This window comes from Pelophylax lessonae (genome assembly GCF_965119305.1).
Source record: "Pelophylax lessonae genome assembly, chromosome: 7".
NCBI classification, from domain to species: domain Eukaryota; kingdom Metazoa; phylum Chordata; class Amphibia; order Anura; family Ranidae; genus Pelophylax; species Pelophylax lessonae.
This window is the reverse complement of record NC_138774.1, coordinates 155,675,941-155,703,535: the sequence shown is the minus strand read 5'-3', so window position 1 is coordinate 155,703,535 and position 27,595 is coordinate 155,675,941. Positions and strand designations below refer to the sequence as shown.

Here is a 27,595-nt window from a genome sequence, read left to right as displayed (position 1 = left end):
CAATGTGAGAGAATATAAAAAAAGTTTAGAGGTTCCAGTCAGAAACCAAAAAGTGAAACGAAATATATAAAATATATTAAATAAGTGTGAATGAAGTCCAATGAGTCCATGATAATTTTGCAGGTGAAGAGAAAAGAAACAAAAACGTGTTGCCTGTGTGTCACGCAGATCCCAAAACCAACACACAGATCACCGGCTAGGTGCAATGGCCGCTCACCTCACTGAGGAAGAGATATCACATTAGGATCACTCCAAAACAGGAATATAAACAAACTCTTCCTCCTTATTAGTAATCAGACTCAAATAGGGGTAATAACCTCAATGTAATACACTTCTATGTGTAACGGAGTTCCTCACCGCATCTCATGCAAAGATAAAATTGAGGCTCCATAGTGTAATAATATCAGGGTAGGCTTTATTAAAAAACAAGTAACACAGTTAAAACCAATGTAGCATGTAGAATGAAGACCAGCAGGGATCTCCAGAAGCCATCTGGCACACAATACAGAGAACTTCCTGTTCGAAAAAGTCACTTAATTTGTGACGCAACGCATCGGTAAGGAGACGGGTGATGTCACTTCCGGTTTTCGACCGAAACCGGAAGTTTAATGTATTGTGTGCCAGACGCCTTCTGGAGACACCACTGGTCTTCATTCCACATGCTACATTGGTTTTAACTGTAAGTTACTTGTTTTTTTAATAAAGCCTACCCTGATATTATTACACTATGGAGCCTCAATTTTATCTTTGCATGAGATGCGGTGAGGAACTGTAGGAGTGTATTACATGGAGGTTATTATCCCTTATGTGAGTCTGATTACCACCAAGGAGGAAGAGTTTGTTTATATTCCTGTTTTGGAGTGATCTTAATGCGATATCTCTTCCTCAGTGAGGTGAGCGGCCATTGCACCTATAGCCGATGATCTGTGTTGGTTTTGGGATCTGTGTGACACACAGGCAACATCATTTTGTTTTTCTCTTCAACTACAATATTATCATGGACTCATTGGACTTCATTCAAACCTATTTAATATATTTTATATATTTAGTTTCACTTTTTGGTTTATGACTGAAACCTCAGAACTTTTACATATTCTCTCACATTGTGAATTCATTGTCACGTTGAAATGTATGTGTTTTAATGCACATAATTATATATATATATATATACACAGTACAGACCAAATGTTTGGACACACCTTCTCATTCAAAGAGTTTTCTTTATTTTCATGACTATGAAAATTGTAGAGTCACACCTCAAGAGGTAGTCCCCTGAAATGGTTTTCACTTCACAGGTGTGCTCTGTCAGGTTTAATAAGTGTGATTTCTTGCCTTATAAATGGGGTTGGGACCATCAGTTGTGTTGTGCAGAAGTCAGGTGGATACACAGCTGATAGTCCTACTGAATAGACTGTTAGGATTTGTATTATGGCAAGAAAAAAGCAGCAAAGTACAGGAAAACGAGTGGCCATCATTACTTTAAGAAATGAAGGTTAGTCAGTCCGAAAAATTGGGAAAACTTTGAAAGTGTCCCCAAGTGTAGTCACAAAAACCATCAATCGCTACAAAGAAACTGGCTCACATGCGGACCGCCCCAGGAAAAGAAGACCAAGAGTCACCTCTGCTGCGGAGGATAAGTTCATCCGAGTCACCAGCCTCAGAAATCGCAGGTTAACAGCAGCTCAGATTAGAGACCAGGTCAATGGCACACGGAGTTCTAGCAGCAGACACATCTCTAGAACAACTGTTAAGAGGAGACTGTGTGTGTGTGTGTGTGTGTGTGTGTGTGAATGAGGCCTTCATGGTAGAATATCTGCTAGGAAACCACTGCTAAAGAAAAACAACAAGCAGAAGAGACTTGTTTGGGCTAAAGAACACAAGGAATGGACATTAGACCAGTGGAAATCTGTGCTTTGGTCTGATGAGTCCAAATCTGAGGTCTTTGGTTCCAACCACCGTGTCTTTGTGCAACGCAGAAAAGGTGAATGGATGGACTCTGCATGCCTGGTTCCCACCGTGAAGCATGGAGGAGGAGGTGTGATGGCGTGGGGGTGCTTTGCTGGTGACACTGTTGGGGATTTATTCAAAATTGAAGGCATACTGAACCAGCATGGCTACCACAGCATCTTGCAGCGGCATGCTATTCAATCCGGTTTTCGTTTAGTTGGACCATCATTTATTTTTCAACAGGACAATGACCCCAAACACACCTCCAGGCGGTGTAAGGGCTATTTGACCAAGAAGGAGAGTGATGGGGTGCTGCGCCAGATGACCTGGCCTCCACAGTCACCGGACCTGAACCCAATCGAGATGGTTTGGGGTGAGCTGGACCGCAGAGGGAAGGCAAAAGGGCCAACAAGTGCTAAGCATCTCTGGGAACTCCTTCAAGACTGTTGGAAGACCATTTAAGGTGACTACCTCTTGAAGTGTGACTCTACAATTTTCATAGTCATGAAAATAAAGAAAACTCTTTGAATGAGAAGGTGTGTCCAAACTTTTGGTCTGTACTGTATATATATGTATATATATCTATCTATATATCCTTCTATCAAGTGGAGAGTTGTTTTCACTACACCATCTCATTATCTATTCACATTTGATTGACTTGTGTATTATATCACCAATATTTGGGTATTTATTTCATTTTGCTTTATATTTGTGATTTTAGCGCCAATTTATTTTATCAATACTGTGTGAAAGGGCCAAAGAGTTGAAAGCAGAACTGGCTCAAGGCATTGTGCTGCCTGGGTCCAAGAATAAAATGCTGCCCCCCCCCCCCCCAAAAAAAAAAAAAAAAAAAACAAATCTTGCCCACCAAAAGGCCCACACATTCATTAATTTACATAAATTTTAAAATTAGAAAATATAATATATACTATTATCTTCTTCCATAACTCACCACCGGACCAGTCAACCAAACACCCACTGCCTGTCCTCAGTCCTCCTGTCACTCCTTGTCTGCCGGGGCCACCGCCCTAGAAGATCCAGCATGCCCTGCTTGAGATGGAGTGCGCCGATGTCTGATGTCATGGTGCACACCACAATCAAGCTAGGGACGTTCCCCCGGAGGAGACGCTGCACCTCCTCATACTCATCAGTTTGCACTACATGGGGCAGAATGAGATGGGGAAATGCCACCGTAACTTGCTGTAAACCCATGACACACAAAACGTCTGAAAAAAAAAATCTTGGAAGTCAATTTGCTTCCCCTCTCTACGTGCCGCCTGGGTCCAATGGACCCAGTGGGACCCCATGGTAGGGCCGGCCCTGGCTGAAGGTGTAGCTAAAAGGCAAAACACTTTTTTGAACAGAGTGGAGAAGGATTAGTCTCCCCATTCGTTTTTTTATTGCGGTCTGTGCCCCTGTTAGGGAGATTCACGCTCTCTATGTGTCCTATTTACAGTTATCATTGAAAGTGAAAGAAAAATGAAATTCCAAATTTTGAGTTAACATCAGAACAGTAATAGAGGGGAAATCTTCCAATTGGGACACTAGATCTGGTGATCATGATGACACATTTAGATTCCCTCACTTTGGAGGGACTTTCTGTCCCATAGCCAAAACAGGAAGTCACAGGAAGTGAAGGGAAATCTCCCCCTATGGGACACAGACAGAAAAAAGAAAAACCTGACAGAGCCTATAACCTCCCTTACACTATCCAAAATAAAAACAATGTTTTGCCTTTAGTCACGCTTAAAAGCCATCATAGAGCATAGTAGAAGCAGTTTGCTTTCAGAATATCTCTAACAGAGCATGCATACAGTTTACAGAGAGAAGAGGGAGAAGTCTCTTTTTTTATGTCTGTATGAGACCATACAATGCCAGAGAGGAAATGAAAATGAGACAATTATCTGATTTAATTAATGCAGTCACTTTGGGGAAGGGTCCTGTGCTACTTTGGTGCAATGCAGTGTGATTTTGTAGTCCATAGACTTTAATAGAAATGCATGCGTTTCTTGATGCAATTTTGTGTGCGAATTGTGCTGGTTGTTAGGAGTCGGAACCCGCCAGTGTCTGGTCAACCAATGACTCATCCCTGTTGTGAGCAGCAGGAATGAGTCATTGGTCGTTAAGGAGCCGGCATCCTAACTACGACGAGTCATCCCTGCTTGTCAGTGGGGGTTCCCTGCTGACAGCAGGATGTATACGAAAGGGCGGGCATTTAAAAAAACAGCGCTGGCTCCCCCAAATCCATACCAGGTGCTTCATGTCTGTAAAAAAAAATGTCATGGGATTCCCCCCAAAATACATGTTAAACCCTTATTCGAGCCCAGCAGGCCAGGAGAGGTGGGAGGGGAGCCATCACCCCCCACCCCTCCTGAACCATACCAGGCCACATGCCGTTAACATGGAGGGAGACTTTTTGCTGGGGGGGGGGGAAGGGGTAAAGCACCTTGTCCCCCATGGCCAAGGGCCTCTCTTCCCTACTACCCTGTCCTGGTGCTTATCGAAATCTGGAAGCTCCCTTTAACAAAGGTCGCCCCCCCAAATATGACCAAAGCCGATCCTATCCAATTTACCCCACAGGCTCTAAAACAAGACCCTCTTTTCAGCAAAATTATGATAGGCTAAGTAGTATGTGAGAATGACAAAGCATGTGAAAACCCCATTTATGCGTCCCCTTTAGGCCTTTTTAGGAAATACAATTAAAGCATTTTACAGCTCTTTGAACTACCCAAACCTTCCCCAAATTATAGAGAAGAGAAGAAGGGAATATGTTCCTTAGTCCTAACACATTGTCCTAGGGTGATCAAACTGCTCCTTTATAGATACAGTACAGTGAGTGAGCGCTATCTCCCTAGGACAGGTAGTGTGCTACTGGCAGAATCACGGGTGAAACCAGGTAAGGCAAAATGCCTGAAAAGAAAAGAAAATTAAGCCACCACCTCTAAGAAAAGTAGTCTGCAATATGTTAGATTTTTGGCCTTACAGGGTACATAGAGAATTAAAAAATTGTATTGTTAAAGTACGTTGTACACCAATCAGCCATAACATTATGACCACCCATTATAATCAGTCAAGCCATGAACTCCACTAGACCTCTGAAGGTATGCTGTGGTGTCTGTCATCAAGACGTCAGAAGAAGACCATTTAAGTCCTGTAAGTTGCAAGATGGGGGACATGGACTGGACTTTTTTCCAGCATATCCCATATTGGAGAATCTGGGGAAGTCAACACCTCAAACTTGTGTTCCTCAAACTATTCTTGAATTCATCAGACCAAGTCTTCTTCCATTGCTCCATGGTCCAGATCTGATGCCCATGTGTCAATTTTAGGCACTTTTGGCTGTGAACACGGGTCAGAACGGGCACCCAGACACAACAAACTGTGATACACTGTGTGTTTTGGAACCTATTAGAACCAGCATTTTTTTTTTCAACAATTTGAACTACAGTAGCTCTTCTATTGGATCAGACTATACGGACCAGACTTCACTGCTCATGTGCATCAAAGAGCCTTGAACACCCATCCCCTTTTCACCAGCTTCCCTTCACTGGACCACTTTTCATAGGTTCCGACAACTGCAGACTGGGAGCTTCCAACAAGGGCGGCAATTCTGGAGTTGCTCTGACCCAGTTGTCTAACTATTACAGTTTGGCCATTGTGAAAGTTTCTCAAATCTTTACACTTGCCCATTTTTATGCTTTTAACACCCACTTTTAGGTGCCATTGTAACAAGATAATAAATGTTTTTCACTTTTACCTGTTAGTGGTCATAATGTTATAGCTAATCAGTGTAAAACGACAAGCAAAACCTTTTTTTTTTTTTAATTTGGATAGAGCAGTGAGGAGTAACGTCTGTTTCGGATTTACCATCTCCATTTGTCCTAATCACCAGTGTCGCCAGGAAGGAAAGTGAAAGTAAATCCAAAAATTTTAGTTGCCACCAAAACAGAAATAGAGGGGAAATCTTCCAATGGGGACACTTGTTCATTGCAACTGTCTTAGGCTAGGCTCACACTTTACCACTGATGTGCAGTGCATCAAAAGCATGCTTTTTTTTGCAGATCAACATTCACTGCGTTAGAGCGGTCCATTCAAAATGATTGGGCTGCCATGCAACTCATCAGTCCAGAAATTGGACATGCACCTTTTTTTGACACCGCGATGCATTGCAATTTGCATGGCGTGTTGCCTTGTGGTGCACTGCAGGACACCTCCACAGGAAAGGTACATTGGAGTGCTATTCAGAATAAATGGCACAAGAAGTAGTCAAAACCGTGTGAATGGGGACTCAGAGGGGATTTCCCTCACTTTGAAAAGATATTCCTTCACTTACTGTTGAGTCTACAGGACAGGAAGTGAAGGGAAATCTCCCTAGGTACAAAAAACCTGACATACATATACAAAGACAAAGTATGAAAAGTGAGTGGCCAACAAAAAAGGCATTTAAGTGTATTCAAATATACTGCAAACAGTAACGGCAAACGGTATTCCGGTAAGCACAGTAAAGTGCAAATGAAGTGCAATTTCGAGTGGAAATCAAACAGGTGTTATATTATCTATGTACAGTGAGGAGAAATCTTTCTACAGTGGCTTGCACCCTATTAGTTAATAAATTCCAATGTAGCTTTTATTTATCATGACTTACCTGATGCGGTCATAGTCCTTCTGCTGCAAGTCCGCATCCCTCTGCAGGACCTTCATCAGCTTCTCATACTCTTCTTCTGTTAGGAAGCTAAGGTCCAGCATGCTGCCTGAGCTGTTCTTCATTTTATGCACAGCAGAATCAATTTCTTCGGATCTTGCTGGCAAAGTTCAATCATAGAGTATTTGCTAGGATAACTTCTAAGTTGAATAAACTCAGTATGAGCTGAACATATGGAAATTTGGCTGCTTCATCTTCTAAATTTAGCTGTGATCCAAAAGTAATGAAAGATAATTTCCACCCACTTTCTCCAGTACAGTTACAGGATTTCCAAATAACATGAACGGACTACAGTGGTCCCCATTGTCCTCCAGCAACAGCCCTCAGGGTCCCCAGACGTCAGTCTTTTTACCTGTGAAGAGTAGAAGTAATGCTGTAAACATACTGCTTCCCACACTGAGAAAATAGAGATTTTTTAAAAGAGATTCAGATCAACATGACATATGGCAAGTGAATGTGTACATTGGGGGTGGATATTTGTTCACTGCTAGAAGTTCCGAAGAGAGCGGCAGTATCCTGCTTCTTGTAATAGTGCTGGCAAGAACTCCTAAGGTAACTACATGCGGTGATATCAGCCCATTCAAAATGGAGCACACAGGAAAAACAAACAGTAAAAGACCAGGACATGGTTTAGAAGAAAAATACCTGTGCAAACACTAATCATAGAACTTGTTAGCTGAGCAAGGCAGAGGTCATCTATCAAACTCCAAGGTTACCCATGCTTTTGTGTAGAAAATGAAAGCACAGGCAAACTAAAAAAAGCAGATAAATGCAGGTAGAGACATTATTAACAGTGCATAGGTCTTTCAGGTCCTGTGACTTCTATATGCAGTAATCAAGTTCTAGTGGGAGTGACTACCTACCTGCTCTACCACTAACTTTAGCTGCACTGATATCTTCACTAATCCTTTAGCTCATCAGAGCCTGTGGGCATAGCATTCAATGTATCCTTTGTGGACACGCCATCATGACAAACCGTATTTTACTAAAGATCTTGAGAACTTCAGCTTAACGACCCTACTCAGACAACTTTTCTTAAAGCTACACCAAATGATTACAGGAAAATGGATAGAAGGGAGCCAACAATATCTGATCGTGACGGCTGGTATAGCATTGGTTAAAGTAGAACTATAAGCAAAACATTTTTTTTTCATGGAGGGTTGTAACTAGGGATGCAGCAATACCCGTTTTTTACTGGTGAGTACAAGAACCGATACTTTTGCTCAAGTACTTGCGGATACCAATTACCGATACTTTTGCGGTACAATTTGAGCCTCATTTTAAATCGTGCTGTAAGGAATTGCATGTGATTTGAATAGGAATGTGGTGTGATTCCTGTCCGAATTACATGCGGTTTCCTGCACTGCAAGAGAGGAGAAGGAGGGGGAGAGAGAGGCGCCAAGCCGCCAATAGTGTAGCAATGTTTATTCAATAAAAGGGTCAAAATGAAACCATATTGCGCTCACAGACATCGCTGGTGACAGGCATAAATCAAGCTCAGTTTGGGGCCTCCAGTCCAAAGTTCAGTCACCACTAAAACCACTAGAGAAGGTGCTGTGAAGCCGAAGCAGGAATCCAGGCAAGCCATGGAGAGATGCCGCAGGAGACTCAATTTGTCAAAGGAGCTGTCAGATGTCCAGGATGCTGCGGCTAATCAGAAGGCTGTTGGAGTCGTGGTTTGGCCTCTGAAATGTGTTCTGATTGGCCACAGCATCCTGGACATCTGATAGCTCCTTTGGCAGATTGAGTCTCCTGCAGCATCTCCCTGGGGCTTGCTTGGACACTTGCTTCAGCATTACAGCACTTTCCCCAGTGGTTCTAATGGGGACTCCATACTGAGCTTTTTTTTTATGCAGGTCACCAGCGATATCTGAGTGCAGTACTGTTCCATTTAACCCCATTATTGAATAAACAATGCCACACTACTGGCAGCTTGGCTTCTCCCCCCCCCCCCTTCGTCTTCTTTCTTGCAGTGCAGAAAACCACATGCAATTCAGACAGGAATCGCACTGCATTCCTGTTCAAAGCACATGCAATTCTTTGCTGTGTGATTTGAACACATTTATTTTGTATGGGCTTAAATCACACTGCAAGGGTATTGGTTTAAGGTATTGGACAATTTACACGAGTACAACCACTCGTGCAAATGCTTTGTTTCGGCACTGATACCGGTATCAGTGCAACCCTAGTTATAACCCGTTAGATATTTTTTTTCACCATCTGTGTCCCAATGTGGAGCTTTCCCTTCACTTCCTCTCCCATAAAATTGTTGAATATCCGCGCTCTCAGAAATTAGCAGCCAGCATTTACCACGATGTGATACAGAAATTAAAAACAAAAATGCAGCGCTCATAAAATGACATATGGTGTAAATGAATATATAAGTAAGAGTCCACTTCAAGCTGGCGTAATGAGTTGTATAGTCCACCAACAGCACCCTTAATATGTGGCAATCCATCTAAGTGATAACAGGGACAGTGAAGACCTCCAACACACACAAAGTAGCCAGCTGGCCTCTTACCAGATGGGTATGACCACCGCTCTCACAATGGTCATACAACGCTTGTTGTTATAAAGCTGGATACTCGACCCTGAAAGCTTCCAATAGGTGCTCCCAATCCAAATGTCAAATCCCAGAGTAGAAATAGTCAGGCACCATCACTCCCAAAAGTTAAAAAACATGGGGAAGACCATGGTGAAGTACGTTTCCACAGGAGTATATTTATTAAAGGTAAAATGCACTCACCAGATACATCATCATAAAACAGCCTTGAATCAATAAAACCGCTATAGCAGTGAAGCACTTACCCGCTGAACCCCCGCCTACATGTTTCGCAGGCAACTGCGTCATCAGGGGGGGAGGGATCGGCATCGGGAGACGTCATTAAATAGTAATTGGAACAGGAAGAAGAAAACAAACATCTGGACACGCCTGCTAGTACCCAGCACCCGGAAATTCCTTTTAACCACGCATAATGAATAGAAGGAATTTGTGGACCGCAAATGGGGCGGATACATCCGCTACAGACACACTTAAACCGGAAGAACTCTCTGGGCCAAACCAGGAAGCAAAACAAACTCCTGGAACGCAAGCTAGGTGATGAACCGGAAGTTCACTAGAAACACATAGAAACCAGCCTATTCTCCATACTGGGGGGGACGAGACAACTGCACGAACAGTGCACCTCTGAATATTACAGATGTGTACACCGGGAGACATGCATCTCACCACAGTGGTGGTCTTACACCCGCTAAAATCTTGCAGTATAGAATCGTACCCATATAGCCCATCAGAGAGAAAAAACTTTGAAGCCGTCAAAATTGACGGTCGGCCGTTTCAAAGAGGTTTGACCTACCGCAAACAATCTCATAATTAAAATCATCAATAAAATAATTAATGGTCATCCCGCTTGTTCAAATATGTGGCGTGAAATGGATACGCATAATATCTTAAAAGATTAAAACTAAAAATCATATAGCATATAGCAGGGTCGAGGTTACAAGCCAGGAGGATACAAAAAATCCTATCATAAAAATACAAGGCACATACTGTTATATCATAGATCTGTCAATTTACACATAAAAATGTGAGAGACATACCATGAACTATCATAAATAAATAAATCATAAATATATAAAATATCAGTAAACACATGACAATATGCGAATCAAATACAAAACTAACTGTTATTAATAAAACAATTAATGTCAAGATCGACATTCAAAGACTTTTTAAAAGATATATCTAGGGATGCACCGAAATGAAAATTTTGGGCCGAAACCGAAACCGAAAATGCATGATGCCCTTGGCCGAAAACCGAAAATTACTTTTTCCCCAAAAAAAAATTAAAATAGATAGAACAGGGGCATACACCAAAAACAGGCAGCAATGTACACCTGTCGCTGCCACCCTGTCACAGTATATATACTGTGATGGGTTGGCAATAGGTTAATTTAATTACCAATGGTATTTGTATTATGCAGGATGAGGGGGTTAATGTATTGTCACTGCTGGTCACTCATCTATTAGTGACCGACCAGTGGCAGTTAATTAACCCCTTTGTGCTGCATTAGTGCAACCAGTATCAGTGCAACCAGTGTTAATTAACTCTGATACTGGTCGCACTAATGCAGCACAAAGGGGTTAATTACCTGCCACTGGTCGGTCACTAATAGATGAGTGACCTGCAGTGACAATACATTAACCCCCTCATGCTTCTTAATACAAATACCAATGCCTCAGCGTCCCCCTCCTCGGGTGTCCTGCATTCAAAAGTCCCGCCTCTGGCCGGCGGCACCGCCTCGCAATGACGTCCCTACTACGATCTGTGCATTATGAATGGACATACCAGGCGGGGGGGCGGGGCGAGCGGCCGCTATAGATAGAACTAATGTGATCCTTCCCTGTCAGCTCAGCATGACTATGTGTGAATGAGAACAGAACTGACCTGAACTGACACCGGGCGGGGGGGGGGGGGAACGGGCGGAGCGGCCGCTATTAGCTGTAACTATGTGAGAGCTTCACTTCCTTGTCAGCGGAGATACATGCCTGGCAGCTCTCACATAGTTACAGCTAATAGCGGCCGCTCCGCCCGCCCCCCCCCCTCGCCCGGTGTCAGGTCAGTTCTGTTCTCATTCACACATAGACGTGCTGAGCTGACAGGGATAATTCACATAGTTCTATCTATAGCGGCCGCTCGCCCCGCCCCCCCCGCCTGGTATGTCCATTCATAATGCACAAATCGTAGTAGGGATGTCATTAAGAGGCGGCCGGCCGGCCAGAGGCGGGACTTTTAAAACCTGCCCTGCGCTGCGCCCTCCTCCTTCCCCACAGCGGCCATATTTATTTTCGGCAATGTAACCCATTTCGGCCGATAATTTCGGTGGTCGAAATTTCGGTGCATCCCTAGATATATCCATTTGGTCTCCAACCGCGAGATGCCCCTACGTAGGTGATCACCTCGCCAGTTGGATTGGAAGAGATCAATCACAATAAAAGAGGTCCCTGAGGGGTCCCTCCCATGGTATTTGTCAATGTTTAGACAAATTGTGTTTCGGGAATCCCCTCCGGATATTCCCGATGTGCTCATTCATTCGCACCCTAAATTCTCTGATTGTACGCCCTACATAGTGTAGCCCACAGGGGCAAGTTATCATATACACCACCCTTTTAGTCGCGCAAGTGGCAAAACATTTGATGTCGTATGTCAAGCCGGTCTTACTGCACGAAAATTGGGTGTACCTCCTCTGCTTCAAAAGGTTGATGGAGCAGACGGCACAGCGTCTGCAGGGATAAAAGCCATCCTTATCAAAAAAGAACATGGGTCTCATAGGAGGCTCAATGACATTTGGGGCTATTGTCAACCTCAGAGGGGGGGCACCCCTGAAAATTATGGAGGGGTGATCAGGGATAATAGGTTTCCAAAATCCTATCCCCCTTCAGAATGTCCCAATGTCTTGTCAGAATCCTCTTTACCATATAATGGTGTGAAGAAAAGGACGTGAAAAAGGAGAACCTGGGCGAAAAACTGGAGGATTTGCCCACTGTCGTATCAGTAGAAAGGTTCTCCTTTACTGGATTTAGAATCATATTCCTGTCAGTCTCTGCCACTATTTGGATGATAGAGTCAAGTTCTTCCGAACCATAGCCTCTATCCAGAAAACGTTCCCTCAAAACCTGGGCCTCTGCATGGTAGTCCTGCAGTAAGGTACAATTTCTCCTAAGTCGCCGAAATTGGCTCCTAGGGACCCCCTTCAGCCATGGTCTATGGTGGCAGCTCTCCAGATTGATAAACCCGTTACGATCCGTTTCTTTAAAGAACGTGGATGTAACGAGTGCATTATCCTGCACCCGAATCTTCAAGTCCAGAAAATGTATTTCCTCCCCACTGATGTCATATTTGAGGGCTATACCGCGATCGTTGCTGTTCAGAGTGGGAAAAAAAGGACTAAGGAGTCCCTATCTCCACCCCAAATCAGCAAAATGTCGTCGATATAGCGCCCCCAGTAGAGGAGTTCAGGGATGCTAGGTTCATAAATCACCTCCTCCTCCCACCTTGCCATAAATAGGTTGGCCATTGAAGGGGCAAATTACGCCCCCATGGTCACACCTCTGCATTGGACGTAATGGGTGCCCCCAAACTTCTTTTTAAACTTCCTCTCCCATAGCCAAACAGGACGTGAAAGGAAATCCTTGCAAATTAAAGGAATTCCTTTGGTTCTCCTATGTCATCAGAGCTAGTGTCACCATTGCAAGATTTCCCCTCTATTACTTTTCTAAGGACAACCTAAAATTTGGGATTTTCTTATACTTTCACTTTCAATGATAAACAGGTACAATTATAAAAAGAAAAATAGAGAGGGTGAATCTCCTTAATGGGGTGACACAGACTGCAGTAAAAACTGAAAAGTGTTCTAATCCATTTGCACTCTAGAAAAAAAAAAAAAAAAACACCAAAGTAGTTTTGCCTTTAGTTATACCTTAATATATTATCATTGTAACAGAAGACCTGTTCACTTTTATTATTTTTTGTGAAAAGTGAATAGATATTTCTAATATAATCCAAAATAACGTTGCTCTCACCTCTATTCTCCAATTCAAATAAAAACTAAACAGCTGCAGCACCCAGAAAGAATAAAAATAAACCTGCTGCATGAAACAAATGTGTCGCACTAAAAGTTATACATTAAACTTCGTGTTCATTGTACTCTAAGTCACTAGTGATACAAATAACATAAAAAAAAAAAAAAAAAAAAAAAAAACACTCACATCAGCATCCTTCCCTTACCCCAAAATCAGGCAGCAAAGACAAATACTGCATGGCCTTCTTTATGATTATCAGGAAATTTAAAAGACATTGCATGTGCCAATGACAGTGCCTGCTATCATCTGTGCCATCATGATCTGTGCTTAATTACCTTCAATGGAGTGCAGAGGTGAGATCAGAGGTCTAGTAGACTCCCGATGCCTCCCTAAAGGGAACCTGTCACCTGCACTATACTATTAGGCTGATTGTTAGCTGCCTTGTGTTAGCAATAAAACAAAGTGAAAAAGAAAACAGTTCAAATTTAAGAATAATCAATAAAAAAAGCCCCCCCCACCCACTAATATATGAACATAAATGCTCACGCTGAGGGTGTCTACTAACAAAAAAATGGATTTTTGTAAAATCTTACCGTAAAATCCTTTTCTCTTAGCTCATTGACAGACGTAGTCCTCGGTGATACAGCACCTTCGGGTTATGTTGCCTCCACAGGAGCAGGACTAGACAGGAAATAAAAAGGCTCTGGCCACACCCCAGGGGCAGTCCCCGAGGGTATATCCTCTCTCTCTCTGCCACAGCAAATCAGTTATGTCACAAAAGCAGTGCTTAGAGAATTTAACCCAACCCAACTCAAAAACAGAGGGGCGGGGACTACGTCTGTCAATGAGCTAAGAGAAAAGGATTTTACGGTAAGATTTTACAAAAATCCATTTTTCTCTATCGCTCATTGACAGACGTAGTCCTCGGTGATACAGCACCTTCGGGAAGTCCCAGAGCAGTATCACAAATGAGGGGTGGGAAAATGGAAATCAAATCCCAATCTAGAAGGCCCAACCGGTGCCAACTAGAAGTTTACAATGCTCATCCTTAATGATGAGACTCAACAAAAATAAATTTTTCAAACAGAAAAAAACCCTCGAGGTAGACCACCGGTCTCCTCAAATTGCGGCCTGCAAAACCTTGCGGCCAAATGAGGCATCCGCCGATGCCATCACATCAATTTTATAGAATTTTGTAAAGGTATGTACCGACGACCAGGTGGCCGCCTTACATACCTGGACCACTGACGCCTGATGGCGAAAGGCCCAGGAAGTACTGAGCGCTCGAGTGGAGTGCGCCCTAACAGGGAACGGAGGACTCTGATCCTTAATAGAATAAGCCTGTACCACCGTTTGTCTAATCCATTTGGCAATGGTGGCGGCAGATGCAGGCAACCCCTTCCTGGGGCCATCCGTGATCACAAAAAGTGAATCCGTCTTACGGAATGATTCCGTAGCTTTCAGGTATACCCTGATTGCCCGAACCACATCCAAGGAATGCAACGCATGTTCCCGATGATGATTGGGCTGAGGACACAAGGAAGGTAGTACAATATCTTCATTCAGATGAAAATCTGAAACCACCTTAGGAAGAAAGGATGGCTTAGGATGAAGTACTACCTTATCCCTATGAATCACTAGGTATGGGGACTGGCATGATAATGCAGCCAGTTCTGACACCCTGCGAGCAGAAGTGATAGCCACCAAGAAGGCCACCTTCTGGGATAAAGTAAGCAAGGGAATCTCCCTGATGTTTTCAAAGGGAGGTTTCTGTAGAACCGACAAAACCAAATTAAGATCCCAGGGCGGTAAGGGCGCGCGGACTGGTGGAGCCAGGTGCCGCACCCCCTGGATGAAATTCCGCACCAAGGACTTGGTAGCTAAAGGTTTCTGAAAGAAGATTGCTAATGCTGAAACTTGACCCTTGATGGTGCTCAAGGCTAGTTTCTGCTCAACCCCTTTTTGCAAAAAAGCCAATATTCGAGTCACCGAATAGGTACGTGGAGGAAATCCTAAAGATTCGCACCACGCAATATAAGTCTTCCATGTGTGATAATAGACCTTGCTGGAAGTCGCTTTCCTTGCTTTAATAAGGGTAGGAATGACTGAAGCTGACAACCCTCTGTCCTTCAGTACTTGGGTCTCAATGGCCAGGCCATTAAAGCCAGCGACTGTAAAGCACAATGGTAAATTGGTCCTTGAGACCACAGACATTCCCTGAGACGAAGTTCCCACGGAACGTCTGCGACTAGCATGTCCAAGTCGGCCAGGCCGGCTTGACGAGGCCAGCCTAGAATTTCTAGGACCACTGGCGCTGACTGGATCTGAACCAGGCGTCCCTAGAGCTATCTGGCCCCGACCATCCGAGAAAGTCTGGTCGTTTCCTGTTCCCACACATTTATCAGATACCTGATTCCTATCAGGAAGGGTGATCTTTTCTGGTTGAACCTCAGGGACCGAAGTCACCCGGCTAGAGGCTTCTTGGTCTGTCTGGTCAACCAGATCCGATTCCTGTGGAGAATAGAGACTAATCTTAGGAAAAGGTAAAGGAAAAGATCTATTCAGGGAACGGTGACTACCGCTCCCTGTAGTACTTAAATGTTGGAAGGGAAGAATCGCACCGGTAGTGGTAGTCGATGCTCGATCTAATATCCTGAATACCGGTGAAAACGTCCCCCCACCCTCAACCCGGGTGGGGGCGCACCTTCAGGCTGTGTAATCCTTTGCTTCGGGTTTGGCTGAGTCGGTCCTCTGTTTGTCCGACCAGCCTTTCTTGAACCCTCCTGGAGGAGTCTTGCCTTTCCCGCTTGTTCCAGCCGGGCGTACGTACCCTTTATGGGCGGTATAGAAAGGTCCTCGCTTGTTGCGAGGTCCCTTAGCTTTAGCAGCCTGTGGCAAAAAAGTGCTCTTGCCCCCAGTGGCATCCTTAATAATTTCATCTAGGGTGGCCCCAAATAGACGATTCCCCTGAAAGGGGAGATTCGTCAAGGTCTTTTTGGAACCTAGGTCAGCTGACCAGCATTTTAACCACAGCACACGTCTGAGGATTACCGCTGACATAGATGCATGCCCTAATAGGGGAGTAGTGTCCAAGGCTGCGTCACAGATAAACTGTAGCCCTTGTATAATCTGTTCCATCAAATCAGATGTTTCCTGGGGAATATCTTTTCCCCTAAGGTCTTGGCGTACCAATCTTGCCCATTCCGTAAGTGTCTGGGAAACTAGACCAATAACAATTACTGGTCTAAATGCTGACCCTATCAGAGAGAAGATAGTGCGGGACTCTGCTTCCATCTTCCGATCCACCGGATCCTTAAAGGACGAAGTGTCCTCCACTGGGATAACCATGGCTTTATTCAGCCTGGAAATAGGTGGATCCACTACTGGTGGTACCGTCCATTTCTTAATGAAGGATTCCTCAAATGGATAGCGTCTAGCAATACGCTTGGAAATCGTAAAGGTACGCTTAGAATGCTCCCATTCTCCTTTCATTTTATTACCAAAACACTTGGGTACAGGAAAAACCTTCACCGTTTTGATGGGCTTGTTAGTACCAAAGGGAATCTCTGTTTCAGTTGCCTCTGCCGGTAAAACCTCAAGTCTTAAGGTTTCCCGCACTGCCACAACTAGTGCGTCCACCAATGCTTCTTCCTGAATTATAGTGGGAGAAGGAACGTCCTCCTCACTGTCTGAGGGAGCTTTACCTGAGGTAACAGCCCTTGCAGAGGGACCTGCAGCTGCAGTGACCATCTCTGAATCTGAGTCAGAGGTGTCAGATAATATAGGGGTAGGCAGGGGTCGCTTCCTTGACCCCCGTCCCTGACAGGCTGCCTCCACCCGAGCCACCAAAGACTCCAAAACTGCTGTAAATGCATCCATACTCTGTGCACCGGCGGGTCCCGTGGCCCCCTCGAGGGAAACAGGTGGGGGAATTTGTGTGGCAGGGTCCATGATTATTCCAGTAACTTCCCGGAGAATACAATTCAATTAAATAAAAAACTTTTTTTTTTTTTTTTTCAGACCCCCAGCGCCACAAAAGCCCCTTAGTGTTACCTGCTAGGGATCCCTATCGATCGAGAGAGAGAGAGAGATAGACCCCCGGGCTCACCACTTGATGCTCAGAGTTTAACTGCAACAGGTTACAGCGCTGTCTTCACAAACAGGAAGTCTTTTGGCTGGCTGCCCAGGAAGAAAGGAGGCGGCTCCGCCCCTCTGCACGCCTTCCGGCGCCTCCCCTAGCTCCACGAGGTGTTTGGATCACCTCAAACATGGCCGCCCCCATGCTGGAGACACGAGGCTACGCCAAAATGGCGGCTCGTGCGATCCAGCAAAAAAATGGCGGCGGCCTGTACCGAATAGCGGTGTGCTGCAGAGCACACAACACCTTCTCTGCATGGGGATTTGGCGTGGTTGGCGGTACCGGCCCTGGCGGACCGCATGGCCGTTCGGAAGGCCTGCTATAGCTGGAGATTTGACTAGGAAGGCAGTCTACATGTCCGTGGCTTCTGACTGGTAGGTACTTTATTATTATCATAGTAAGATTCCCAGACTGCCACTGATTACAATCTTTTTAACATGTATACAATTAGATTGTTAGCTCCCAAACCAAGCCTCCTGGCTTTTTGCACATAAAATCACACTCAAAGTAGGGGGATCTGTGCCATGTTATAGGATAGAGGGGGACTCTATCTTACCATACAGAGAGGGGCCCGCGTTCACCACAAGACCCGTCAGGGGAAAAGGGGGAACATACTACTCACCATACCGGAACCAGGCGGGCACCAACTCCTGACAGTACCCCTCTCCACCGGGGCGGGAGGGCTGTCGACCAATACGGACACCGTGACTCATGGTCCTTGGCGTTTCAGCGAGACGTTTAACTCGCGGGGTCAGTCCCACAGTGGGACTATGTCGCGGCCGACCCAGCGCGGAGCTATGGCCTGCACGCGCTCGTAGGCTGAACTGGGGTGACCACCGGATCTCAACATCCAGCCCGTCGCCCAGTTCAGCTTTCTTGCTTGAAGATCTCACAGGAACACTGGAGAAAAAAAGCTGTCTAAAAAATCTTTTTAAGAAAAAAATCTTGCCAGGACCGAAGATCCCAGCAAGGTATCTAGGTCCTTACTCCTGACTAGACAGAAAAAAACTGATTTGCTGTGGCAGAGAGAGAGAGGATATACCCTCGGGGACTGCCCCTGGGGTGTGGCCAGAGCATTTTTATTTCCTGTCTAGTCCTGCTCCTGTGGAGGCAACATAACCCGAAGGTGCTGCATCACCGAGGACTACGTCTGTCAATGAGCGATAGAGAAACAATAATTATAGCACACGTTCAGTATCACCATGCATTCAAGAGTGAGAGAAAAATTCCAGGGTCATCACTCTTAACTCTAAGTTGAGGAGCTGTAAAAGTTTTTGAAGTGTTACATATGAACAAGTTAGGGTATCGTTGTTTTTCGCTGTTACACGGGCATGCACAATTTTAAATCTGGGTTGTCTATTTACTACCCACCAGATTTTCCTTCTTTTTCCCTTTTGGTAACAACTTGAACATTTTGATTTTCTTTCCTCTTTAATTCCCTGTGACGGTGGCCACCTGGATGAAAAGGACTCACTGTGCTTTAAAAATTTGATTTTTGTACTTACCGTAACATCAATTTCTTTGAGTTCGACAGATACAGCGCTCCATAATTGATAACTAGTGGGTTATATTGCCTCCTCCAGGAGTAGGACTAGGCAGAACAAAAAACACCTGGCTACACCCATGGGCCGTCCCCAGCTGGTATATAACCCCCCTCTCTGCTCTAGGTAATCAATTTAGTAGCAAGCATTATTAGAAGTATCAGAACTCCATAGAGAGGTGGGTGTTGCGTCCGTCGATGAACTCAGAGAAATAGATTTTATGGTAAGTACAAAATTCCCATTTTCTCTTTCGTTCATCGACGGACACAGCACTTCATAAATCATAACTAGTGGGATGTCCAAAAGCAGTGCTAAAAAGGAAAATGAGGGGTGGGGAAAATAGCCCAAGGCTAAACATATGAGCCCCTAACCAGGACACAGGAGCCTTAACCGGGTCACAGGAGTCCCGTCTGAGAAATAAAGGTTTAAAGAAAACACACCCCTCAAGAAGAAACTGCCCTCTTAAACAGCCGCCTGCAAAACGTTGCGGCCAAAAGAGGCCACCCGCAGATGCTAAAGTATCTCCCTAATAGAATTTTGTGAAGGTATGCACAGAAGACCAAGTGGCCACCTTGCAAACTTGCGATATTGAAGCCTGATGACGGAAGGCCCAAGAAGCACTCAGCACCAGAGTAGAATGTGCTGTGACAGGGAAAGGTGGAACCTGACCTTTAATGGAATAGGCCTGAGTCACCGTCTGATTCATCTGGAGATGGTAGCCGAAGAAGCTGCCAGCCCTTTTCTTGTTCCGTCCATAACAAAAAGTAAGTCTAACCTTTGAAAAGACTCAGTAGCTGCCAGATACACCTGAATCGCACAAACCACATGCAAGGTATGCAAAGCTAATTCCTTGGGAAGAGCCAGCTTGGGACACAAGGAAGGCAACACAATGTCCTCATTCAAATGGAAGTCAGAGACCACTTTGGGCAGGAATGATGGATAGAGACAAAGAACCACTTTATCCTTATGGGCCACCAAATAGGGACTGCAACAGGATGCCGCCAATTCTGATACCCTACGGGCCGGGGTAATAGCCACCAAGAATGTCACCTTCTGGGATAAGGTAGGCAAGGAAATCTCCCAAATATTCTTGAATGGAGGTTTCTGGAGAACTGAAAGTTCTAAATTTAAATTCCATGGCGGCAAAAGAGACCATACAGGTAGAGCCACATGTCGAACCCTCTGAATGAAGGTACAAAATAAAGAGTGCGTGGCTAGAGGTCACTGAAAGAAGATTGCTAAGGCAGACACCTGGCCCTTGATGGTACTCAAGGCCAACTTCTGATCAACAATAAAAAGAAGGAATCCTGCGAGCTACCTCTAAAATAGACTAGATAGGTGATTCGCTGCAGACATTCCACTTCTCATACCACTGTTGTAAATAGTGCTACAACTTCTGATCAACGCCCTGTTGAGGAAAGGTTAAGATCCGAGCCACAGAAAAAGATCGAGGATGAGTGCCAATCAACTCCAATCGACACCAAGATATATACGCTTTCATTAAAACCAGTGACTGTGAAGCAGGGTGGTTGATCAGCCCTTAGGACAACTGGTCTCCTCTGAGAGGACCCAAGGGAAGTTTATAGCCACCAGGATGATTGGAAGTTCTTCGCTCTTGATTCTTCACAGGAACTGCTGAAGAATCCTTAGCCGAAGATGATACTGGCCTTACCCTGGCCCTTGGATGCCTGCGGCATCTGTCAGAGGACCCCGTGACCTCCTCACGAACCTCGGTATCCTCCTGTGGAGCCAAACCTGCTAAAGGAGCTGCATGCAAGACTGTACAAACAGAACTGTCTTAAAGGTGGATACCACCAGACTCAGAACCTGTATGCAAAAAGGGAGCGAGAACTATCTGCGTGACAGCTGCCGGTGAATCACCGCCTATGTTCCCTGAAGTTTGTGCAGAGGAAGGACCACCCTGGTCAGAAATAGAATCAGACCTAGGTAGTTCAGACATCACCTGAACCTTTGCAAAAATTAAATCCGCACAAAAAAAAAACCTGAAAAAAAGGACAAGCGTTTTTTCCCCCTTTCTGGGTACCCTCCAAAAGAAACATTTCGCAGATCTCCTGGACGCTCACCTAAGAAGTCTACGGGGCCGGAAACCAGCGAAGATGTACTCCCACCCCAATAATGGGTGAGGGCAGACCTTCATGCTGAAGGAGTCTTGTCTGCTGGTCTGGGGAAGCTAGCTCTAGGCTTACCAGACCAAGGTTGCTTGAAACCTTCCAGGGAAAATTTAAAAGATCTATTTCCCTTATTCTCTGTTCCAGAAGGAGAGCCCCTGTCCCATTCCTTGACTGTGACAGGAAGGTACTCTTCCCCTCCCGTTATACCCTTAATATCATCATCCAGGTTAGTCCCAAACAAGCGATCACCTTGAAAGGGCAGATCAACAAGAGCTTTCTCAGAGGCTTGGTTTTGCTTCTTAAACAACAGCACTAATCACCACCGCTGAAACAGAAAGTTTGGACAGCACAGGAGCTGTATCCATAGCTGCATCAAATAAACTGCAGCCCATGGACCAACTGGTCCACTAAATCAACATAAAACAGCGGGCGCCTGCTCACCCCCCAGGCCCTGGTGCAAAATCTTGGCTCATTCAGTTAGGGTCTGAGACACCAGGGCTTATGCAAAGACTCGCTGCAATGTTGAACCAGCCATAGTAAACATGCTGTGTGACACAGCCTTTGCTTTCTTGTCAGCCAGGTCCTTAAAGGATGAGGATTCCTCTACTGGGATCATGGTTGCTTTATTCAACCTGGAAACAGGAGGGTCCACCACTGGTGGACTAGCCCACTTTTTTTTAAAGTGACTCCTCAAAAGGGTAACGTACAGCAAAATGTTTGGGGACCACAAAGAGTAATTTTGGTTGTTCCCATTCCTTACAGGAAAACCTGTCAAAATGAGGCACATAAGGAAACACCTTTGGAGTATGATATGACTTGTGCGTACCAAACGACACAGCCACGTTCATGGTTACATCAGCCGCATCCTCCATTTTTAAAGTCTCATGCACTGCAGTGATAAGTGCGTCTACCAGCACTTTTTTATTCGCTGCTGGAACCAGGGAGGAATCATCCTATCGGATGGATCAGGGGGTGTGATATTAAGTCCCCCTGAAACGTCCGCATCCACGGCGGGATCAGAATCAGAAGAGACAGCCTGAGCAGGGGAAGGCGGGGGACGATTCCTCCTGGGCCTTTTCCCACATGCCACTTCCACCCGGGACACTAAGGACTGCAGGATCGCTGTCGGTGCAACCATGGGACGCTGGGGTTCCGAGGGGCCTGCCACCTCCATGAGGGGGTCAGTGGGGTGGCTCAGGATACCTATCAGCGGAGAGAGGGATAACAGGGACCCCCAAAGGCTTACCCTACTGACCGGAGGAGCGCCAAGAATTCAAACCCAGCATCATCATGGACGCTATCCCTGTTCATATGTCCCGGGCACAGAAACAGGAAATGAAGGAGGAAGAGCTTTGGCGTCCCCACGAGGCTTCAGTTGTCTCCAGCATCTCCCAGAATAAGGGAAAATGGCCCCTGCGACATCATTCGACTACACAAACATGGCTGCCAACCGGAGACCAGCCAGACTAAGGGAAAATGGCCACCATCAGCTACAAATACTGAAGCATGCTGGGTGCTTCAGGATCTTTCCTGCACCCTCAAAGGGGGCCTCCCTTTGAATGTAAGACAAAAAATTTAAGGGAGATCCTGCTGTGCACTTCAGCATCAGTCTCTGCACTGGGACCCCCTGCACTACACCCACACTGCAAACAGCAGGGCATGCACCTAGGGGGGTCTCCTACAATGGGACCCCTCCAGATCACCAGGGTGGGACACACTATCCCAGGACCCTTACAGAGTGGGGATAGCGGGGGAGACTCCAGGGGTCTCTGCTGCATTTTCTGCCCTGGGACCCCCACCAGACTCTAGGTCCAGACAGGGGGGAATGGGAGTGGGGGAAGCCCAGCTTAGTGAGGGATTAAGGGAGGGGGGAACCTGCAGGCAGGTCCGACCATCCCTGAAGGTTACCTATGTCCACCCCAAAAAAAAACCACCAAAAATGGGAGAGGGGGGGGGGCTGTACTTACCCTTCTATGGCACGGGCAATGCTCCAGACAGAACTCCTCGCCACCGAAGTAGGGGAGCTGTCGGCCAAGGGACCGCTGCAACTCAGACCCAAGCCCAGTCATATGCGACCCTGCAAGATGTTTAACTCGTGAGCCAGCCTCTGTCCGTGAGGCTATATCGCGGCTAACATAACGCGTAGATGCGGTCTGGCCCGGCAGTTGATTGTAGTTTTCCCAAGAGAAAAACAAAAAAGATGTAAGTAAGGCAGGAGAAATTTGCTAGTACCAGAGATCCCAGCCGGGAACCTAGGTCCCTACTCCTACCTAGACTGAATAGACTGATCAAAACTGATTACCTAGACCAGAGAGGGAGGTTATACACTAGCTGGGGATGGCCCATGGGCGTAGCCAGGCGTTTTTTGTTCTGCCTAGTCCTACTCCTGGAGGAGACAATATATTCCACTAGTTATGATTTATGGAGCGCTGTGTCTGTTGAACGAAAGAGAAATAAGAGTTCCTGGCCACACTTATGGCCTCCAGATCACAGTGATCCCTGCATCTGTGCGCAGTGACCTACGGAGGATTTCTGTGCACAGTGACCTACGGAGGGTTTCTGCGCCTGGTGATCTACATAGGGTTCGGTTCTTGGTGATCTGCAGAGGGTTCGGTTCTTGGTGATCTACAGAGGGTTCGGTTCTTGGTGAGCTACAGAGGGTTCGGTTCTTGGTGAGCTACAGAGGGTTCGGTTCTTGGTGAGCTACAGAGGGTTCGGTTCTTGGTGATCTACAGAGGGTTCGGTTCTTGGTGATCTACAGAGGGTTCGGTTCTTGGTGATCTATGGAAAAACTGAATTTTTGTAAAATCTTACCTGTAAAATTCCTTTCTCTGAGTCCTCCGACAGTCGCCGCCTCTTCATATTCGTCACATATGGGGTATTAGACTTTGCTCCGAAGGAGTAGCTAGGCAACAAAATATGTTAACATTAAAGCTTTTAACATATCCCACCCTCAAGGGGTGGTCCCCTCAGTCAATACCCTCCTACTTCCTGCAACCATATCTCAGTTTCAGTGGAATAGCAGTAGAGTATACAACCAAACCCCAAAAGAGGGGCGGGGGCGGCGACTGTCGGAGGACTCAGAGAAAGGAATTTTACAGGTAAGATTTTACAAAAATTCCGTTTTCTCTTACGTCCTCCGACAGTCGCCGCCTCTTCATATTCGTCACATATGGGGACGTCCCAAAGCAGTGCAAACATGAGGGGTGGGAAACGCATCCGCGCCGAAAGGCAACGCAGTCTCCGCATAAAAGAAAGGAACCTTACCAAAGGAAGGAAACCAGCTGGGCTACAGGAAAAAATAATTGCTCAACAGGAGCAACAACCCAGGAAAAGACAAAGAACCAGGGGATAAAAAAACTTATCCCAACAGCCAGAGGTCCCCAACAAGGGACCCTAGGGAATTGCCGCACTAAAAACCTTGCGGCCAAAGGAAGCATCCGCCGATGCCTGAACATCTACTTTGTAGAATTTTGTGAAAGTGTGCACGGTCGACCAGGTCGCCGCCTTACACACCTGGGCTACAGAAGCCCCATGACGACAGGCCCAAGACGTACTCAGAGATCTAGTAGAGTGCGCCTTCACAGGCACAGGGGGAACCTTCCCCTGCAAAGCATAGGCCTGTTCAATGGTCTGCCTGATCCATTTGGCGATGGTAGAGGCCGACGCCGCCATGCCCTTCCGAGGACCCTCTGGAAGAACAAACAAGGAATCCGTCTTTCGAAAAGACTCAGTCGAATTAAGGTAAACCCTTATCGCCCAAACAACATCCAAAGAATGTAGTCTCACCTCTTTCGGATGTTTAGGCTTCGCGCACAGCGAAGGCAAGACAATATCCTCATTAAGATGGAATTCCGAAACTCGCTTCGGAAGAAAAGAAGGATTAGGTCGCAAGACCACCTTATCCAAATGAACAACCAGATACGGAGACTTGCAGGACAAAGCCGCCAGCTCCGACACTCTGCGAGCCGAAGTGATCGCAACCAAAAAGGCGACCTTTTTGGACAACATAGACAACGAGATCTCCCTGATCTGTTCAAAAGGAGCAAGTTGTAACACAGATAAAACGAGGTTCAAGTCCCAAGGGGGCAGAGGATCCCTCCAAGGAGGAACCAGATGCCGCACTCCCTGAACAAAAGTGCCAACCAAGGAGTTGGAAGCCACGGGACGTTGAAACAGAACGGCCAGCGCAGACACCTGACCCTTTATCGTAGCCAGCGCCAAACGCTGATCGACACCTGTTTGAAGGAAGGACAGCACTCGGGAAACCGAGTACGTGCGGGGTGAAAACCCCCTGGACTCACACCAGGCAAAATAGGCCTTCCAAGTACGGTAGTAAACCTTCCCCGAGGAAGACTTCCTCGCGTTGATCAAGGTATGAACGACCTCCGGGGAGAGACCCTTCTCCTTCAGGACCTCGGTCTCAACAGCCAGGCCGTCAAAGCCAGCGACTGTAAAGCAGGATGGTATATCGGCCCTTGAGACAGGAGATCGTCTCGAAGAGGTAGACGCCACGGGGCGTCGACCGCCAGATTCACGAGGTCTGCGTACCAGGACCGGCGAGGCCAGTCCGGCGCCACAAGAATCACCGTGCTGCGTTCCGATTGTAACCTGCGAAGGAACCTGGACAGCAACTGAATTGGTGGAAACGCGTACATCAGCTTGTACTGATGCCACGGGGCCACTAACGCGTCCGACGCGTCTGCCCGAGGGTCGCGCGTCCTTGCCACGAGCCTCCTCACCTTGTTGTTGAGACGAGACGCGAACAGGTCCACATCTGGAAGACCCCACTTCGCGCACAACACCTGGAAGACAGCCGGGTGGAGAGACCATTCCCCCTGATCCAGGGTCTGGCGACTCAGATAGTCCGCCTGCCAGTTCTCCACCCCCGGAATGTGCACCGCCGTTATCGCCGGGACATGAGTCTCGGCCCAAGTCAGAATGTCGGCCACTTCTCGAGCCGCTCGGGCACTCCTGGTGCCCCCTTGGTGGTTGATGTAGGCCACCGCCGTGGCATTGTCTGTCTGCACCCGAACCGGGCAGCCCTGTAGCCGGTCCGTCCAGCGATGAAGACAGAGATTTATCGCACGCAATTCCAGAATGTTGATCGGAAGGGAGGACTCCCCCTCCGACCAAGTTCCCTGGGCGTACAGAACGCCCAGAACACCACCCCAGCCTGACAGGCTGGCATCCGTGGTGATCACCGTCCACGAGATAGGACGAAACGACTTGCCCCCGGACACCATCGGGGACTGGAGCCACCACAGAAGGTCTCTTCTGGTGCGATGACTCAACGAGATTTGAAGATCCAGAGATTGAGGTCGTCCGTCCCACATGGACAGGATCTCCGCTTGGAGACCCCGCGTGTGAAACTGGGCGAAGGGAATCGCCTCGAAGGCCGAGACCATCAATCCCAGACATCTCATGCACGTCCGCAGAGATGAGAGCGGAACGTCCCGGAGGGACCTGACTTCCTCCTGGAGAGTTCTGAGTTTGTCTTCCGGCAGGAAGACCTTCGCCTGCACCGAGTCCAGGATCATTCCCAGGTAGGGAAGACGAACCGACGGACTCAGCGTCGACTTTGGAAAATTTATCGTCCAACCAAACTCCTGCAGAGTTTGCATCGTGACAGACAGGTCCTCCTCCAGACCCTGGCTGGTCGCAGACCGAACCAGAATGTCGTCCAGATACCCCAGGACAGAAATGCCCTGGGCTCTCAATAATGCCAGAACCGGTGCAAGCACCTTGGTGAAAACCCGCGGAGCCGAGGCGAGACCAAAAGGCAACGCCACGAACTGGTAGTGATCCTCCGCAATGGCGAATCGAAGGTACCGCTGGTGACCCTCGAAAATGGGGATGTGAAGATACGCATCCTTCAAATCGATGGAGGCCATGAATTCCCCTGGAACCAGGGCAGCCACCACCGACCGCAGGGATTCCATGCGGAACTTGCGAACCCGCACAGAGCGGTTCAGAGCCTTCAAGTCCAGAATTGGACGAACCTTGCCCTCCTTCCTGGGCACGGTGAACAGATTGGAATAAAACCCCTGAAATCTGTCCCGATGAGGCACCGGAACCACCACTCCCTGAGCCCTCAGGTCCCTCACCGCCAGGTGCAGGTCCCGTAAACGCTCCGGAGACAGCTGAAGATTTGAGGGAAAAAATCTGCTCTCCGGCCGAGAGAGAAACTCGATCTTGTAACCAGATCGAACGATCTCCTGAACCCATCTGTCCCGCACGCAGGCCAACCAGGGTTGAAGAAAACCGAGCAAGCGTCCCCCCACCCCAAAACTGGGTGAGGGCCCCCCTTCAGGCCGCACTATTATGGGCTGCGGATCTGGACTGACCGGACTTCTGTTTCCCAGACCAGGGCTTCTTTTGAGAGCCTTGACCTTTGAACGGTTTGCCCTTGTAGTGCGACCGAAAGGCACGAAAGGACCCCTGAGGGGGCCGAAAATTAGCATGCTTCTTCCCAGAAGCCCCTTTAGCCTTGGGGAAATGGGGCAAGAGAGTGCTCTTACCTCCGGTGATCCCCTTAATCAACACATCCAA

General features: G+C 46.8%; 1 protein-coding gene across 1 annotated transcript in view; it reads right to left on the bottom strand.

Moving 5' to 3' along the window:
- Positions 1 to 27,595, bottom strand: part of LOC309560922 (synaptotagmin-like protein 2) — a 218,634-nt gene that overhangs the window by 107,121 nt on the left and 83,918 nt on the right. The window contains exon 2 of the mRNA XM_082264612.1: positions 6,593 to 7,001. Coding sequence (XP_082120738.1) covers positions 6,593 to 6,714 — 122 coding nt within the window. The 5' untranslated portion in view covers positions 6,715 to 7,001. The remainder of the gene's footprint in view (positions 1 to 6,592; positions 7,002 to 27,595) is intronic.